General features: G+C 45.1%; 1 protein-coding gene across 2 annotated transcripts in view; it reads right to left on the bottom strand.

Annotated features, from left to right (window-relative positions):
* ACMSD (aminocarboxymuconate semialdehyde decarboxylase) overlaps positions 1 to 17,278 on the bottom strand; it is a 72,161-nt gene that overhangs the window by 27,496 nt on the left and 27,387 nt on the right. For both annotated transcript variants that reach the window (XM_090045874.1, XM_090045876.1), the window contains exons 5-6: positions 15,751 to 15,987; positions 4,964 to 5,057 (exon numbers count right to left, since the gene is read on the bottom strand). In XM_090045874.1, coding sequence (XP_089902000.1) covers positions 4,964 to 5,057; positions 15,751 to 15,987 — 331 coding nt within the window. The remainder of the gene's footprint in view (positions 1 to 4,963; positions 5,058 to 15,750; positions 15,988 to 17,278) is intronic.

Consider the following 17,278-nt stretch of genomic DNA (forward strand, 5'->3'; position numbering starts at 1 on the left):
CTGCAAGGGCACCTTAGGGGGCTTATAAGTGCTCACTTTCTGGCACAATTCACAGATTTTACAGAATTCTTCGACTTCTTCATACATATGAGGCCAGAAACACCACCTAGCCAAGCGGGCCTCTGTCTTGTGTTTGCCTAGGTGCCTCCCAAGGGGATTCCTATGCACTAGGCGTAGAAGGGGTTCTCTGTAGGGTCAAGGTATAACTAGTTGGGCAAGCTCCTCTCCCTCGGCCCTGCCCCATTTGATCTGGTATAGCAACCCATTTCTTATCTCCACCCTAGGTACCTGCTTATCTTGTTCAGGGGAGGTTACCTGGTGGTTGGCTCTCGCTGGGCCCGCCGCTCAGAATGGCCACAGCTCCTCATCACTCTCTTGGGCCTCATGGAATCGACTGCTGTTAGCCAAGGCCTCTATTTCCAGGTCATCTGGCTTCTCTAGGTCAGTCCCAACTAGCCCCTCTTGCAGGCTCTCATGGCTATGGAGCGATGCTAGCACTTCAAATATTTCAGGCCAATCCCGACCCAAAATCATGGGGTACAAGATTCCTTCGTCCAGTCCCACCGGGATTCTTCTACGGATCCCCTTCACTCAGACGTCTAGCAAACGCCTTTCAAAATACGACTTTTGTTTGTGGAGGCATACCATTTGCATCCCGGCACACCATGGTGCTTGCCTCCAGTCAATCAACGAGGGGCGCACTAGCAATTGCGCGCACCCCGTATCCACGACCGCCGTGACTGGACTGCCTTCGACCCACACCAGCACTTCAGGTGAGGGCTGGACCTTAGCGGTCAAGTGGTTGCCCACCCCACACTCCATCGAATCTGCCTCCTAGGTCTCCCTCGACCTTGCACGGCCGTCGGGGAAGGCTAGGTCCTTTGTGGGCCTTGACCGAAAACCCCTCTGTGCCAACACCTGTTGTTGGAGCAAATGCTCCTGTATGCTCGTCTGTCTCATGGCCTGTTGCTGTTGTTGCTGCAGCACTTGGGCCATAAAGTTCATGGCCTGTTGCAGGGATTCTGTCCCCGTTAATCCAGGCTGGTGCTCCATCTGGACCCCTTAGTCCTGCCAGGGAAGCCGCTGCCACGTTCCCGGCCAAAGCACCACTGTCGGGGTATGGCCATGACTGCCTCCCCGCGTTGGGGCCGCTTACCGGTTGCCAAGTGTTGGCTCACCTGGGGTTGGGCATTTTACACGCGCTTGCCTCGCCTGCCACGACTTTGATGATATTAGAGTTGGTTCAGATGGTCCGGCGCGTGTTGTCCAAATATGAGACTCCTCGGCATTCCGCAGGTCCCGCATTGATGAGGGCTCCACCACCCATACACCCTCGCCCGTTCCACCGAGAGGTGGCCGCCTACCTGGCTCAGCCACGTGTCCGTAGACCACACAGATTGTCCATGAAAGAAATGTACAGATCAACACAAATGCTATAGTTAGGGGTCTCCCTGGGTTGGGGCTGCTGCTTCAGCCTTCAGCAGACGGTCTCCGATATCCCCCCCGTACGCTGTGGGGTCAAAACCCCCACTCCCGCTCTCGCAGAGCTCTTCTTGATGGCTTGTTCGATTCTTCCCTTTATAACTAATGCTCACTGTGGCCGTTCCTCCCCTATTATAGGAACTACGGTGCCCACAGTCAATGAGTGCCCTGCTATTAGGGCTTATGTGGTACTCGGCTTCCGCCGGGTCCCAGCAGCTCCCGGCTGGTAACAAAACAGTCCCATGTCCCACAAGGGCCAGCTGACTGGGTTCAAGAGCCCTGTTGGGGCTCACCCCTTCTCCAAAGGCTCCTACCGTGGTTGAGAGCTGCTCTCATCTGCTGCAATGTGCTCTGGCCGGCTCCAGCCCCTCCGCTGCCTGCTTCCGGTTCCGCACCGCCGCTTCTTGCCGGCCCCGGCCTCTCTTTTATGCCGGTCCCGGGAGCACCGGCTCCGCCCTTCCCCACACACCTGTGAAAGGCGAATTCCCGCCCAGCGTCTTGGGCCTGTGCGCGCGGGACTAGCGGGCTACTGCTCGGGCGTGGGGCCCCAGAGCCTGCTGGCTCCTTCTCTCCCTCACAGTCTAGAACAGCATTTCTCTGCCCATGGGTCATGACCCAAAAGTGGGTCACAAGAATATATGAAAGAGTCACGAACAAAACTTTGAAAATGGATCAAGTTGACACCTGAAGCCTGACGCCCTGCTTCTGCATTGGTTCGAGTAATTTGCATTTTCACAGAGCCCAGAGATAACTCACCACAAAAGACATTCCTGCCCAGAAGATCATCCATCTTTCTACTCTTCTGTGAAATATGAAACATCATAACCAGAAGGAAATATATCCTGCTTGCCACCAGACAACTTTGAGGTAGAAAGGCTGCTCCAACTTTTCTCTGAGCCTAATCTGCATAAAATGAACTGGTCCAGATAGAAGATTTTGCCACACCTTCAGCTCTCCTATGAAACAGGAATTTTCATTTCTGCGTAGGAGAACCTTTACAATCTTTGCTCTCTCCTATGCCTGAAGAAGGGTGCCTGTGCCCAAAAGCCTGCAAATAAAGATTTCTTTTTGCAAATATCTAGTTAGCCTAATAAAAGATACCACTTCTGCCATGAATTCTGATTTAAAAAAAACAGATTCTCCTTTAAAGGAGAAAAACATGGGAAACCATGGCTTTTCCCTTGCAGGCTGGCAGAGCTTTAGCCTGCTTAGGGCTGCCTGAGGCCCCCCTGTCCCACACACAGGGGGTCTGGGGCCTGGGGGTGGAGGGCAGCAGGTCAGGAGTGAGCGGCGCTGGGGTCGGGACTGGCCATTGATGTTTACAGATGGATCCTGGTATATAAGAAGTTTGAGAGCCACTGGTCTACAACCCTCCCTCCTGACTCCTAGCCAAACTGAGCAGGCGCACATCTTCCATTAATCTCAAGAGGACTTAGATGTTATCGGATGGTCACAGCCAGAGGATGGGGCCAACACTGATATGGGGCTCTACATGATTAATATGAGAATTAGTTTCTAGATTGTTGTGGTCTAATTGAGGAGATATAACAATTTTCAGCTCTTTTAATATTCTGTATATTAAACCTGCTCTAAGCAGAGTTATCTGATAAAGTATTCAAATGGAGAGAGCAACTAGTTGTCTGTTTTCACTGCTGCGGATAGCGGTGGATCTGAACTGATATCAGATGTGCCAGTGCTTGGGCAACAATGGTGCTGTGAGCTTTTGGACTGGAAATGTTGTGCATAGCAATGAGATGTTTTACAAGTATAACAATGTTTGCAGCACCAAAATACCGTATTTACTTGAATACAGAATTAATTCTTGTCCCTCAGTCGCGGGAAAAAAGCCCCTTGTCTTATAATTGCATACAAGGAAACCTCATTAAATACACTGTCTATCATTAAACTATTGCTAAAAGCAGCATGTGCTCAATAATGGAAATCAACAATGAAGCTGATTAAATACAGTCAACACAAGCCTCAAATGTCTGGCAATGTTTCTTCACAAGCCTTAAATGTCTGGCAAACATCACCAAACTGGGCCTAATAAGTCACCCAGAATTCACTCAGTTCCAATCATGATGCGGGGCTAATTAGCAATGGACCCTGTGTGGTAGGTATCTGGAGTACACACACATACTGAGCAGTGCTAAGCTGTGGGATCACCATGGCTTGAAATGCTGTTGACTCTGCTGGAGCTTAGCCCAATGAACTGTGTGGTAAATCATGAGCCTTCTGGCTTTGGACTAATATCATGCATAGTTTGTACTATATATAATTAGGTACACAATTGTTGCTTAAAAGTATGTTTATGGAATATCTGTGCTAAAACTTGCAGCAGTTTAAAAAAAGGTAAAATGCATCCATCCTGGATGAACTAAGTTTACGGGTACCTGTAGTAATTTACCTATATGATAAATTATGTTTATTCCAAGGTCAGTGCTTTCAAATTTGCTCCTCACCTTCATGTGCTGAGGGAGAGCAGACAATAAGGGAGAGGGGGAAGAGAAGGGGACTATCTGACTTCCTCATATTTATTTTCCTTGCTGTGGCAGTGGGATGGGGACAAATTCAAGACCAACTTCTAATAATTAGATTTTATTTCCAGAAAGTTATAACAAATTATACATTTTCCATATATAGAAGCTAATTACTGTGGGGGGGGGGTCATCTTGTATACATTTTAGATTCAAATAAATATGATATTGTAGTGGAGACCCAATTAGAAAAATCTGATTCTGTTCTCAGTCATGAGGGTGTAAATCAGGAATGATTCCATTGTGTCAATGATGTTACACAATGCAAAACTGAGTAAGTGACAGCAGAATCAGGCCAGGCAACAGCAGGGTGTGGTACAAATTTATATGCTGTTACTTTGTGTTCTTCTAATATAAGTGAAAGGTGTGAAAAGACAAAAACCAGATGACTCTACGCTGGCTGTACCTCTTAGGAACTTTTAAAGCACACATTATTTCAGCTAAGGTTGAAATGAATTTAAAATACTCCCAAATCTATCTGATTGAAATGAAATCATAGGAATTAATGCTTTGTCACTTGCTAATACTACCTGTCTGTCTTCTAATCAGAATCCCTTTCAGAAGTTCTCATTAGAACTGCAAAAGGAGATCTCTAGAGATTTACTGACTTAAGGAGACAAGAGAATGAGAGAAGACTGTTCCTAATCTTGTTAAATTTTAGCTACTGATTTGTAAATTTAGCCAAACTACATATGCATAAAAATATGTGAGAGACACTATCATGTCTACACCATCATGCTTACACAGCCACATGGGTAAAAACAAATAACTGAGATTTACCGTGTGGCTCTAATGACAGTATCTAGTTTTAAAAGACAATTGACCAAAAATAACCACGTAAGCTTTCTTATGCATTGATACATTTCAATTGCCATCTTGGCAAAATTTGCTACTCCTGGAGGTGGCTAATGAATGAAAATTGAATAATATAATGTTATACTCACCTACGAGCCAGGGAAGCCAGTACTTAAACATCCTTCCATCTGTCTGCATGTCCCAGGGATGCACAAACAAGCTACAGTTTAATTGCTCAGCAGCCTTCAATCAAGAGAAAACAAAGTGCAGTACAGACTTAACAGTAAGGTAGACTCTACCTAGCCCATGGGGTTAGGTTCCTGTGGGGATGAGGGTTTGTGAACTAGCTGGGGTATATACAGCCACAACAAACAGCTGTGTAGGATCATTGAGCTGACTGCAGAAAAGGTACCCTTTGAAATAAAAGCTGCGGCAATCAGCTGCATGGGACTACTGCTGTACTCCAGCTGTGTTGAGAAGCAGTGCCCATGAAGTAAAGGCCACTGTAAACAGCAGCACAGCTCATCCTTTACTTGGCAAGTAGCTGTGAATTAAGTGGGTTATGAATCACTCAGGTTGAATGATCTGCATAAATGCCAATATGCTCCAGGCCAGGGCTATCCAATTGGTAGCCCATGGATCACATGTGGCCCATAAGCACTTGCTTTGTGGCCCGCAGACTCCCACTGCCCTTGCACGCTTGGTTCCCCATGCTTTTTCCACATTGTTCCTGGTTTGTTGAGGTTACATGACTGGGGGGAAGCCCAGAGGAAATGTTGTCTGAGGCAGGGGAAGAACTTTAGGTTGAGATTTTTCTTTTTTTTGTAATGCACACCCAGTGGACTGAGAGCAACTGTAAGAGGAGATGTGGAGGCCACAGGTCAGGTTGTTCCAGCACCCTGCCTAACCTATTTCCCATGAAGAAGGTTGGAGCCACAGGTGTCATAGCCCAAGGGCCCACTGTAGTGCTGCAAGGCGTTGATTAACGTGGCTGAAAAGCTTAAGGTTGTGGGGTCTAGCCCTGGAGGTATAGACACCTGGAAGTAGCCCAAACCCCAAGCAGCCTAAACTGAAAGGCAGACACTGAGGAAACAGGACATAGAGACAGAGATGGAGGAGACTGGTAAAATGACAACTGATTAGGAAACCACCCTAACACTGAAAGCCACACCAAGCAGCAAGACTCAGCTTTAGAAGTCCTCCACTTTCCACTCCCATGTCATTCTCATTGTTAAGCCAAGAAAATACTATCTAGATCAGGGCTGTAAAACTTTTAAAGAGATCTCCCATTCTGTCCAATGTAGACAGCAGAGAGGCACTGTGAGTAGGAGATGATTTATACAACATTGGTAGATGTCAGGGTCATCCCTTGCATAAAAGAATGAATGAATGCCAGCCTGACATTAGCTGCAGAAAAAAAAAGCAGGTTTGTAGCAGAACACTTCAACCTCCCAGGACACTCCATTACTGGCCCGAGGCTGGCTGTTCTTAGGCAGCAAACAGGGACTATGGATTCTTATCTTGTTGCCTAGATTATAGTTCTGTCCCTGGCATAGACCCCTGTAGAAAAGTCAAAACTGACTAAGGAAACTGCCTGTACTTAAGAAAACACATGTGAAAGGATAAAATAACTTGGGTAGACTTCACCATTAGGTGCATGGAACATGGGAGAGTGCCACCCTTGTACATTGTGACAATCTCTCTTTGGCGACTGGTAGCTCCTCTTCTAAGTACGGTACAAAAGTAATCTTGGTGTCTAACCCAATGTTTTCAAGGCCAAACAATTTAATAAAGAAGTTTCCAATGCCACTGTGGCAAAAGAGAGAAGGTTTCCAAGCTCCACATTCGTGTGATTGAAAAAAATTGCTACTAAGATAATTATTGAGTTTGTTATCATGGGGAAACTCTTTTACCTGCTCATTTCCGAAAAGAAGACTTTACACTCAGTGCTACAGGTAACTTTGACCATGGAGACTGTTCACCAATCAGTGGCATGCCCAGTTCCCATGACACAGTGCATGTCCTGTTTCAGGTGAAGCCTGGTCCCAGCAATGTTTCAGGAAAGCCAAACATTTCTAAAACAGACGTGATGAGAAATGGAACCCATTTCATGAGTGAGCGGCAGTGCCAGAGAATTTGAGATTACAGACAAGCACCTATTAAGCCTTGCCTACCTTTAGATTTCTGGGCTGATGACTCCCTTATAAACTTTGAACAAAAAGTTGAACTACGAGCAACATCAGAGTTTGTCCTCTCCTTGGTGAAGAATGGGATTCCAAGTGAAAGCTCATCAGCCACATCCACTTCTACGTGGGCTGGATGTCATGCTTTATTACTAAGAGCAGAAACACCACTGATGCTTATTGGTTTTCGGCCAGCAATTCCAAAACCTGTTACAGATTATGGAACGGTTTATACAGCCCTTAAAAGCCTTCAGAGTGTTTGCTCTCAACTGAATCAGACACCTTTCTTTTGTGATGAGGGAGTATTCTGTATAATCGCAGATATAATAATGTGTAACCCATCAGAGGTTACAGACATTGTTCCAATGATGAGAAATTTTCATTGCGCTAAAGTTGTCATGTACATTACTGGGAAGTACCTGCATGGGAGCGGTGCTCAAGACGCTTTGGTGGAATGCCGTGTATTTGGTGTTACAATTGTACAATCAGTTGTGAATGGTGAGGTCATGCAAGGGATTTCTCGCCTTGTCAGTAGTCATACGAAAAACCTGAAATGGGATGTCTTCTGGAAAATCACTGCTGCTGGCAAGTATTCTGCAGTACTCAAAAATGCACAAAACCCGAAGACATTTCTCACAGATAAGGATGCAAAGACATCTCAGGACACCTATGAAAACCTTCTACTGCTGATTAATGATTGCCACAAAGATTACAAAGCTTTCAGCATTTCCTGTCAGGCAAAATCTGAAATGTGCAAGTTTTGGGATGGTTTTATTGAGCTAGTTCAGATGCTCAAAAATCTGGTAGCCACTGATAGAGAGGGTGATTGGGAATCACATCTTCAAGCTGTACAGGACCTCCTCCCTATGTTTAGGGAATTGGACAACATTAATTACTTGCACTATACATCTTGGTACTTGTGCTATATATCTTGGTACCTGGAAAATATGAGAGCTCTCCAAAACTGTAGATGGCAATTTTGTTGTCTGACAACAGAACAGGTCATTCTGTGTAGTCTCTTCTGATATGAAGCTGAAGCAAACTATTCAGAGATCTCACAAACATTCTGGTAGAGATATAATTGGCCAGACTGGGCAACAAAAGTATTCATAGAGTCATAGATGCAAGGGTCGGAAGGGACCTGAACAGATCATCGAGTCTGACCCCTTGCCTGGGCAGGAACGAGTGCTGGGGTCAGATGACCCCGTCCAGATGCCTGTCCAGCCTTCTCTTAAAGACCCCCAAGGCAGGGGAGAGCACCTCCTCCCTCAGAAGCCTATTCCAAATTCTGGCCACCTTTACTGTGAAAACGTTTTTCCTGATGTCTAGCTTAAATTTGCTCTCTGTCAGTTTGTGACCATTGTTCCTTGTTACCCCAAAATGCGCCCTGGTGAACAGAGCATCTCCAATCCCTTGCTGCGTCCCCTTAATTAATTTGTAGGTGGCCACAAGATCACCTCTCAGCCTTCTTTTGTGAAAGCTGAAGAGGTCCAGGTCCCTCAGTCTCTCCTCATAGGGCTTGGCCTGCAAACCCTTAACCATATGAGTGGCCCTCCTCTGGACCCTCTCAAGGTTATCCACATCCTTCTTAAAGAACGGTGCTCAAAGCTGGGTAAAAATTCGTGGGGAATTCGGCACAGGGGACACAACGGTGGGAGTCTACTACAGACCTCCCACTCAAAGTCCCAAGCTTGACCAGGAGTTCGCCCGGGAACTGACTGAGGCCGCTTGCTCCAGGACCTTGGTTGTCATGGGTGACTTCAATTACCCGGACATCTCGTGGGAAGATCACTCAGCTAAATCTGAGCGGGTGCAAAGCTTTCTCTCATGCGTGGATGACCTCTACCTGACTCAAGAAGTCTATGGGCCAACGAGAGGCAAAGCGCTGCTTGACCTGGTACTGGCTACGGGGGACAACCTAATCGGTGACCTAGTGATTGGTGGGAAGTTGGGTGACAGCGACCACGAGCTGATCACCTTCACCATCCACCGTAAAGCTGGCAAGTCAGTCCGCAACACAGAAGTCCTTGACTTCAGAAAAGCCGACTTTGACAAGCTCAAGAGGCTAGTCAGTCAGGCCCTCAGGGACCATGACCCCAGGGTGATGGGAGTTCAAGAAGAGTGGTTGCTCCTCAGGGAAGCGATCCTCAATGCACAAGCTAAATCTATTCCAACATGGAGGAAAGGCAGCAAGAAGGCACAGCAGCCGCCCTGGCTCTCCAGGGACCTAGCGGACCTCCTGTGGCTTAAAAGGAAAGCCTACAAAGGATGGAGGATGGGATTCACCTCCAAGGAGGATTATTCTGCACTGGTCCGGTCCTGCAGGGAGCAAACCAGGAAAGCCAAGGCTGCAACTGAATTCCAACTAGCTTCAAGCATCAAGGACAACAAAAAGTCCTTTTTCAGATATGTGGGGAGCCGGAGGAAAAACAAGGGCAACGTTGGACCCCTGCTAAACCAGATGGGGCAACTGGCAACTGACGCCCAGGAAAAAGCCAACCTATTAAATAGGTACTTTGCATCAGTCTTTCATCGGTCACATGGGATGCCCATGCCTGCTATGGGACAGGGAAATCTGGGTGAGGAGGATCCCCTACCCTCCATAAATGCTGACTTCGTGAAGGAACACCTTGAGAAGCTGGATACCTTCAAGTCAGCTGGCCCTGACAATCTGCACCCCAGGGTACTCAAGGAGCTGGCGAGTGTCATAGCCCAGCCCCTGGCATGGATCTTTGAAAACTCCTGGCGCTCTGGTGTAGTGCCCGAAGACTGGAAGAAGGCCAATGTGGTGCCGATCTTCAAGAAAGGGAGGAGAGTGGATCCGGCTAACTACAGGCCCATTAGCCTGACATCTATCCTGGGGAAGATCTTGGAAAAGTTTATTAAGGAGGCCATCCTTGAGGGACTGGCCCAGGCTAACATCTTAAGGGATAGCCAGCATGGGTTTGTTGCGGGTAGGTCTTGTTTGAACAATCTCATTTCCTTCTATGACCAGGTGACCTATCACCTGGACAAGGGAGAAGAGATTGATGTCATATATCTTGACTTCAAAAAAGCTTTTGATCTGGTATCCCATGATCACCTCTTGGCCAAACTGCCCAGTTGTGGCCTTGGCTCCACCACGATCCGCTGGCTGGGAAATTGGCTTCGTGGTCGGACCCAGAGGGTTGTGATTGATGGCAGTCACTCATCATGGTGCCCTGTGACCAGTGGGGTCCCTCAAGGCTCTGTCCTTGGACCCATAGTGTTCAACATCTTCATTAACGATGTGGACACTGGAGTCAGGAGTGGACTGGCCAAGTTTGCCAATGACACCAAACTTTGGGGCAAAGCGTCCACGCCAGAAGATAGGCGGGTGATCCAGGCTGACCTGGACAAGCTCAGCAAATGGGCAGACGAGAACCTTATGGTGTTTAACACCGATGAATGCAAGGTTCTCCACCTTGGGAGGAAAAACCTGCAGCACCCTTATAGGCTCGGCAGTGCTATGTTGGTTAGCACTACAGAAGAAAGAGACTTGGGGGTCATCATTGACCACAAGATGAACACGAGCCTGCAATGTGATGCTGCGGCTAGTAAAGCGACCAAAATGCTGGCGTACATCCATAGATGCTTCTCGAGCAAATCCCGGGACGTCATTCTCCCCTTGTACTCGGCCTTGGTGAGGCCACAGCTGGAGTACTGCATCCAGTTTTGGGCTCCACAATTGAAAAAGGATGTGGAGAAGCTTGAGAGAGTCCAGAGGAGAGCCACGTGCATAATCAGAGGTCAGGAAAACAGATCTTACGATGACAGGCTGAGAGCCATGGGACTCTTTAGCCTGGAAAAGTGCAGGCTCAGGGGTGATCTGATGGCCACCTATAAGTTTATCAGGGGTGACCACCAGGATCTGGGGGAACGTCTGTTCACCAGAGCGCCCCAAGGGATGACGAGGTCGAATGGTCACAAACTCCTGCAAGACTGTTTCAGGCTGGACATAAGGAAGAATTTTTTTACTGTCCGAGCCCCCAAGGTGTGGAACAGTCTGCCAGCGGAGGTGGTTCAAGCACCTACATTGAACACCTTCAAGAGAAAATTGGATGCTTATCTTTCTGGGATCCTATGACCCCAGCTGACTTCCTGCCCTTTGGGCAGGGGGCTGGACTCGATGATCTCCCGAGGTCCCTTCTAGCCCTAATGTCTATGAAATCTATGAAATCTATGAACTGGACACAGTACTCCAACTATGTATGGTCTCCCTAATGCTCCTTCGATCTATTTGTCATGCATCTGCTGATGCATGATAAAGTGCAGTTAGCTTTGCTGATGATTTCATCACACTGATGACTCATGTTCATCTTGGAGTCCACTATGACTCTGAGATGCCTTTCCACTTCTGTGCTACTGAGAGTGTCACTTCCCAGCCAGTAGGTGTGCTGGATATTTTTATGCCCTAGGTGCAGCATTTGTCCTTGTTGAACTGCATCCTATGGTATTCTGCCCACTTTTCCAACCTGTTCAAGTCTGCTTGCAATCGTTCCCTACCATCTGGAGTGTGCACCTTACCCCACAATTTAGTATCATCTGCAAACTTGGACAGAGTACACTTCACACCCACATCCAAGTCACTGATGAAGACATTGAAGTGTACAGGTCCAAGGACCCAGCCCTGTGGGACCCCTCTAATTGCATCCTTCCAGGTCGATACTGACCCATCTACTACCACTCTCTGGGTGTGACCCCCCAAGCCAGTTTGTCACCCATCGGACTGTGTAATCATTTAAGTCACAACCTCTTAATTTATTTATGAGAATGGGATGGGATACCATATCGAAAGCCTTCCTAAAATCCGAGTAAATGTTAATGAATGGGAAATTGTTTATCATTAAATTCTTGCAATCAGCAATACATTCTGAGTATTAACGGTCTGACAGAACTAGGTATTGTGAGACATCCATTCACCATGAGTTGCCTGGATTTCAGCCTTGATGCATCACGTGTTTCCTGTGTGTTCCAGTTCACGGAGGGTAAAAGGAACCCATATATCACATTCAGTCAGATGCAACTTCACAATTTCATAAGCAAGCAACATGTCCCAAGAGAGGTAGCTGAAAGACTACTTTCATTTAGAGAACGTGCAAAGGAGGCTTATATGCAGTTTAGAGATGAATGTTTCATTAACAAAGAAGCTTTCAGAAAACAAAGAGGATTCAGTTACCATTAAGAAGGTAAAATGTCCAGGATTTGTTTCTGATAGGGATAAGCAGGTAAAAAACCATAAACCAACTTCGGCATTGGAAAATAAATCCTACTCTGCAGCTGAGAAAATCCTACACATAGCAAAGGATCGAGGAGAGTCTGTTAAGAACATAGTGAAGTACAATCTACTGCCATCTAACATGTTATTTGATGATTGTGGCCTTCTTACTAAACCAACTGATTCAATTCTTTTAGGGGAGTTTGAGAAGAAACTCCAGCCATCTGATTACAGTTTCCATCAGAACAGCAACAAAACAACTATAATAACTGTAGACTTTATGTCCCAAGTATGCCAAGTCCAAATCGAAAAAATGAAAACTTTTCAAGAACTTTTTGGTACCACGTGGAGGAAAGCTCTCCAATTTCAACTGATTCAGAGGATAGACATTGTGTTTAACAGTTCTGGGGAGAAGTCGTTGAAAGAAGGTGAACAAGTGAGGAGAAAGACTATTATACCAAGAGTTTGTAAAACTGGATCTTGACACTCCTTTACCTGTTCAGATGGAGAAGTTGTGGCCTTCTTCAGCAAATTAAGAGTTATTACAACTGTCAGCCAAACAATACTTTTGTGAAAAAGGACGAGAGAGTAGCTTCCATACTACAGTGTTAAGTGGAACTATGACAGGTGAAAGTGAAAGTAGGGAGGCCGTAATGATCACAGATGATGGAATTCAGGAATGCAAACAGCCGTCTGCTGCTCTAGACGAAGCGGCTACTCGGCTGGTCATCCATTTATTTGATGCAGTTTCAATTGGTTTCACACGTCACAGTGCAGTCTAATGATGCAGATGTTTTTATTCTTCTTTGATATCTGTTTCAACTGTTTGAAAAACGACTTTTGGAACTCGGGATTAAAGTAGGCTTACGTGATAAAGTCAGATTTGTTCTTCTTCACATGCTTGGACAGAAACTAGGTCCAACCTTGTGCAGTGTTCTTATTAAGGTTTGCATCCTCATAGGCTATGATAGATTTAAAAGATTTCATAGATTTCATAGGCATCAGGGCTGGAAGGGACCTCGGAAGATCATCGAGTCCAGCCCCCCGCCCAAACAGCAGGAAGTCAGCTGGGGTCATAGGATCCCAGCAAGATAAGCATCCAATTTTCTCTTGAAGGTGTTCAATGTAGGTGCTTGAAACACCTCCGATGGCAGGCTGTTCCAGACCTTGATGTCACCAGCAAAGTGGAAACAAAACTGTAAGCATTGAATACATCATCAGAGAAATTCGTGTTAGGTTTTGCTGAAGGTAACACGCTTTCTGAGGATGTAGTTAACAGGCTGAAGAATACCTTGTTAAGGTCCTACAGCCATCACTTCATTGCAAAACATTTGATGAGCTTCATTTTGCACTGTACAAAAGGAAACCAATCTCACAGCTTCCCTCCAGTTCTTTCTCTTTTCAAAATGCACATCTCAGGAGATGCTTCTTTGTGGCATGTGAATACTTTAGCCTGGATGATAGCAGCTACAGAAGTATGTTAAATCTGAAAGATTTTGGGTGGTACAAAGACCCGAGTGGAACTCTTTTTCTGGACAAATGTCTCCTTTCTGTTCCTGATTAATTATTGCTGACATGTAACGGTGCAACATGCAAGATGCAAATGCAAAGTGCCAAAAAATGACATTTCTTGTACTGAATACTGCAAATGTGGTGAAAACTGTATAAGGAAAAGCAAGTAGTCTAATGGATGATGTGGTGAATCACCCCAAAACATTAAAATAAAAAATCTTTTAATAGTCACATTAATTTAATATCATGTTGTATGTTATAGTACTTATTAATTCCAGATTGATATTCCAGTTTTATATACAGCATTTAGATTTCAACTAGTATGTAAACTTGAGATAATTTGTCTTGTGAGAATTGCAAACCCTGCTTTCTTTTGTCTCTATGACACTGGAAACATCTTTATTAGATGGTTTGACCTTGAAAACACTGGGTTAGACACCAAGATTACCTTTGTACCATACTTAGAAGAAGAGATACCAGTAACCAAAGAACAACTGTCGCCATGCTCAAAGATGGTGCCCTCCCATGTCCTGTGCACCGAATGGTGAAGTCCACCCAAGTTTTTTTTTATCCTTTCACATATGTTTTCTTAAGTACCTTAGTCAGTTCTGACTTTTCTACAGGGGTCTATGCCAAGGACAGGACTATTAATCTTGTGACTCCTAGTTCACATGGGTTTATTGCTTGCTTGTCGACCTCTCCCAGCACTGGCCATACTCTTCCCTCTCTCCCCATTTTCTGGCTTTTGTAATCAAATTTCTCTCTCCTCCTTATATACTCTTTGTGAGTGTCCTTTCACAGCATCTGATGAAGTGAGCCTCAGCTCATGAAAGCCTGTTTTTTCTATGTATATATATCTACTCTGTTTAATCTATAACAGGTGCTCGCCCCCTGGTCTGCGGGCCAGATCTGGCCCCCAGCATTGCCATCCACCTTGTGGTGCTCCTTATGGGTTCAAAACGTTGGTGGCAGGGAAGTGATGGCATGTGGGACTGGGACCTGATCCTGGGGCTAGGGGGCTGAGTAGGGTTTGATCCTAGCATGCAGGTGGTCAGACAGGGTGGTGGAGGGTTGGGAGCCCAATCCATGCATGTGGGCTTGGAAAAGGCAGCACAGAGTCTGATCCTGGCATACAGGCCAAATCTGGGGTGCAGACCAGCCCTATGCCCCTCATCTGGATTGCAGAAGGTTGAGCACCACTGTTTATAAGGTGTAAATCTCCCTTGTCATCTATTTTATTTGACTTCAGACTAACACGGCTAACTATGTGTCTCTATTCCTGGATTAGTCAGGCTGGTGGGATCGGGACATATGGTGCACTGACTAGGGTCCTAAATGGAAGACACTAACATTAATAGGGCTTCATCTGGCGATCCATGAACAATGCCCATGTATCATCATTGCTTTTGGAAAAATGTAACATTTTCTTTTTTTGTAAACACATCATTTAGGGCGTGTCTACACATTGCCATGCTTTAGTACTTCCTTTAGGAAAATAAAGTATGGCATTTCCTTTAGCAAGTACTAAAGCATGGCACAGTATGGGTGGTTACTGTGCTGTGTGCACCGTGCATACTTAGATTTCACTGCTATGTAGTGCACTATAACCAGGGAACGTGCCATTACCGTGACATAGCTGGCAATCACGTGTAGACCCATGTGCTCACTAAGTCACTGTAGCATGCTGTATGGCAACATAACGCATCATTACATCACCACAGGATGGTGTGTAGATGCACTCTTATTGTATTTTCCAGTGGCTAGAGCTATTTAATGAGAATCGATAGTTAATGATCTTTATTGCACAGAAAAACATCAGCTACACTAGGCAGTCTTACTGGAACAGTTTGCCCTCAGTTACACTAGTGTAAATTGAGATGATCTCTGTTGAAGTCGTTGGATATTGACTGGTATAACTGGTAGCTGAACCTGTCCCAGCATCTTAATTACTTCACAATTCCAAATCATAAAATCCCCTGGAATATAGATAGACATATTTACTCACGGCATAGACGTTGTACAATTCTGGTGCATTCAGGTCCCATTCATTGACATGGGATCCTATCTGTACCCCTGGAAAGCCAAGCTCATTCACACACCGATACATTTCCTTCACAGCCAGGTCTGGAGCTTGCATGGGTAATGTGCCAAGGCCAATAAACCGCTTGGGGTACTTTTTTACTGTGGTGGCTAAGTCATTATTTAATAATTGGCACAGATCTAAAGTATCTTCAGGTCTTGCCTGGAACAATATTAGAAAGAGAAACAAATGAAAATGTAGTTCTCAAGTTTTATCACTTCAGCAAATGTTGGAAGAAACCTGAAGGTGAGTAGTTATTGCCAAGAAAAATGTCACAGCCCACATGGAGAAAGCTTGAATCAAGGCTATTTCTTATCCGCTTGTTATTCTGAATGAGTATAAGTTATTAGGTCTGCTTTACACCCTGTGTGTGTGGGTTTGCCTATATACTGTATACATACTTACATGCTTAGGTTAGTTGATTTTCCTCAAATGATCAAGGTGGGTATAAAACAAGGGAGAATAAGTCCCTATTTGTTGACATTTCCAAGACATATTTCAAGCAATAATGTGTATCAGTAACCCCACAAAGCTCCAGAAACAAGTACAGCACCACACTCAGATATCATACAGAGAGGTCCAACATGTGCCCGTCATAGGCACATGTACTACTTCCCTTCTAAATCTCTGGGCCAAACTGAGTAGTGACATAAACAGTGAAATTGTATTTATTTTCTAACCAATAAACAGATTGTGCCTAAGTTTGTGTAAACTATCCTCACTTTTGCATTCGGCAGCGTAGAATAATTGCAATTAATAGACTGAGAGGGCAAAAAGGGTAGAAGAGGGGAAGCAGAAAGCAACTGTGTTAGAAGCTTGGGGCCAAATTTGGTTTTTGCATCTGGCCTCTCTAAAATGGGCTGACAAAATCCTCAGATATGGATGTCCTGACAAGTTTAAATACCTTGGAACTAGATCCAAATTTCACAGCCTGAGATGATTTCTTTTAACAGACTTGAAATTTTACTATAATATTGCTGGAGTTGTGAAGATGAAAGTATGGATTGTGGGGCAGTAGAAATATGGGACACAGCAGAAGCCTGAACTATTGACTGAGAAAGCTTGAAAGATTTGTAACATTTAAAAGGTGCTAGCACTATTTTTATTAGGGCAGCCATAATGTCCATATAGAACTACATTATGCTTATTCCTAAGACTTTTAAAAGAGCCACTTCTAACATATTTCAGGACAAAATATGAGAGATAGAAAAACACTAGAGATACTCAGTTTATTTATGGACTTCTTTATGTAGGGCATTGTGATGGCCAGAACAAAAAAAGTTAATAAGCAATAAATATGCGCGTCTTGGAGGCATTTGAAACTTTTGTCTAATATGAAGCTTGTATTTTTGTAATCCGCAAATGTAACTTGTAACTGTCTGTGGGACTGACTAGGCCTCAAAGACAAAGCTCTAGCTGTGAAATTAGCTGACCTAATAGTTCTTTCTCGCTC

The sequence above is a fragment of the Crocodylus siamensis genome, chromosome 4 (assembly GCF_052110815.1).
Source record: "Crocodylus siamensis isolate JL-2025a chromosome 4, ASM5211081v1, whole genome shotgun sequence".
Taxonomy (NCBI): domain Eukaryota; kingdom Metazoa; phylum Chordata; order Crocodylia; family Crocodylidae; genus Crocodylus; species Crocodylus siamensis.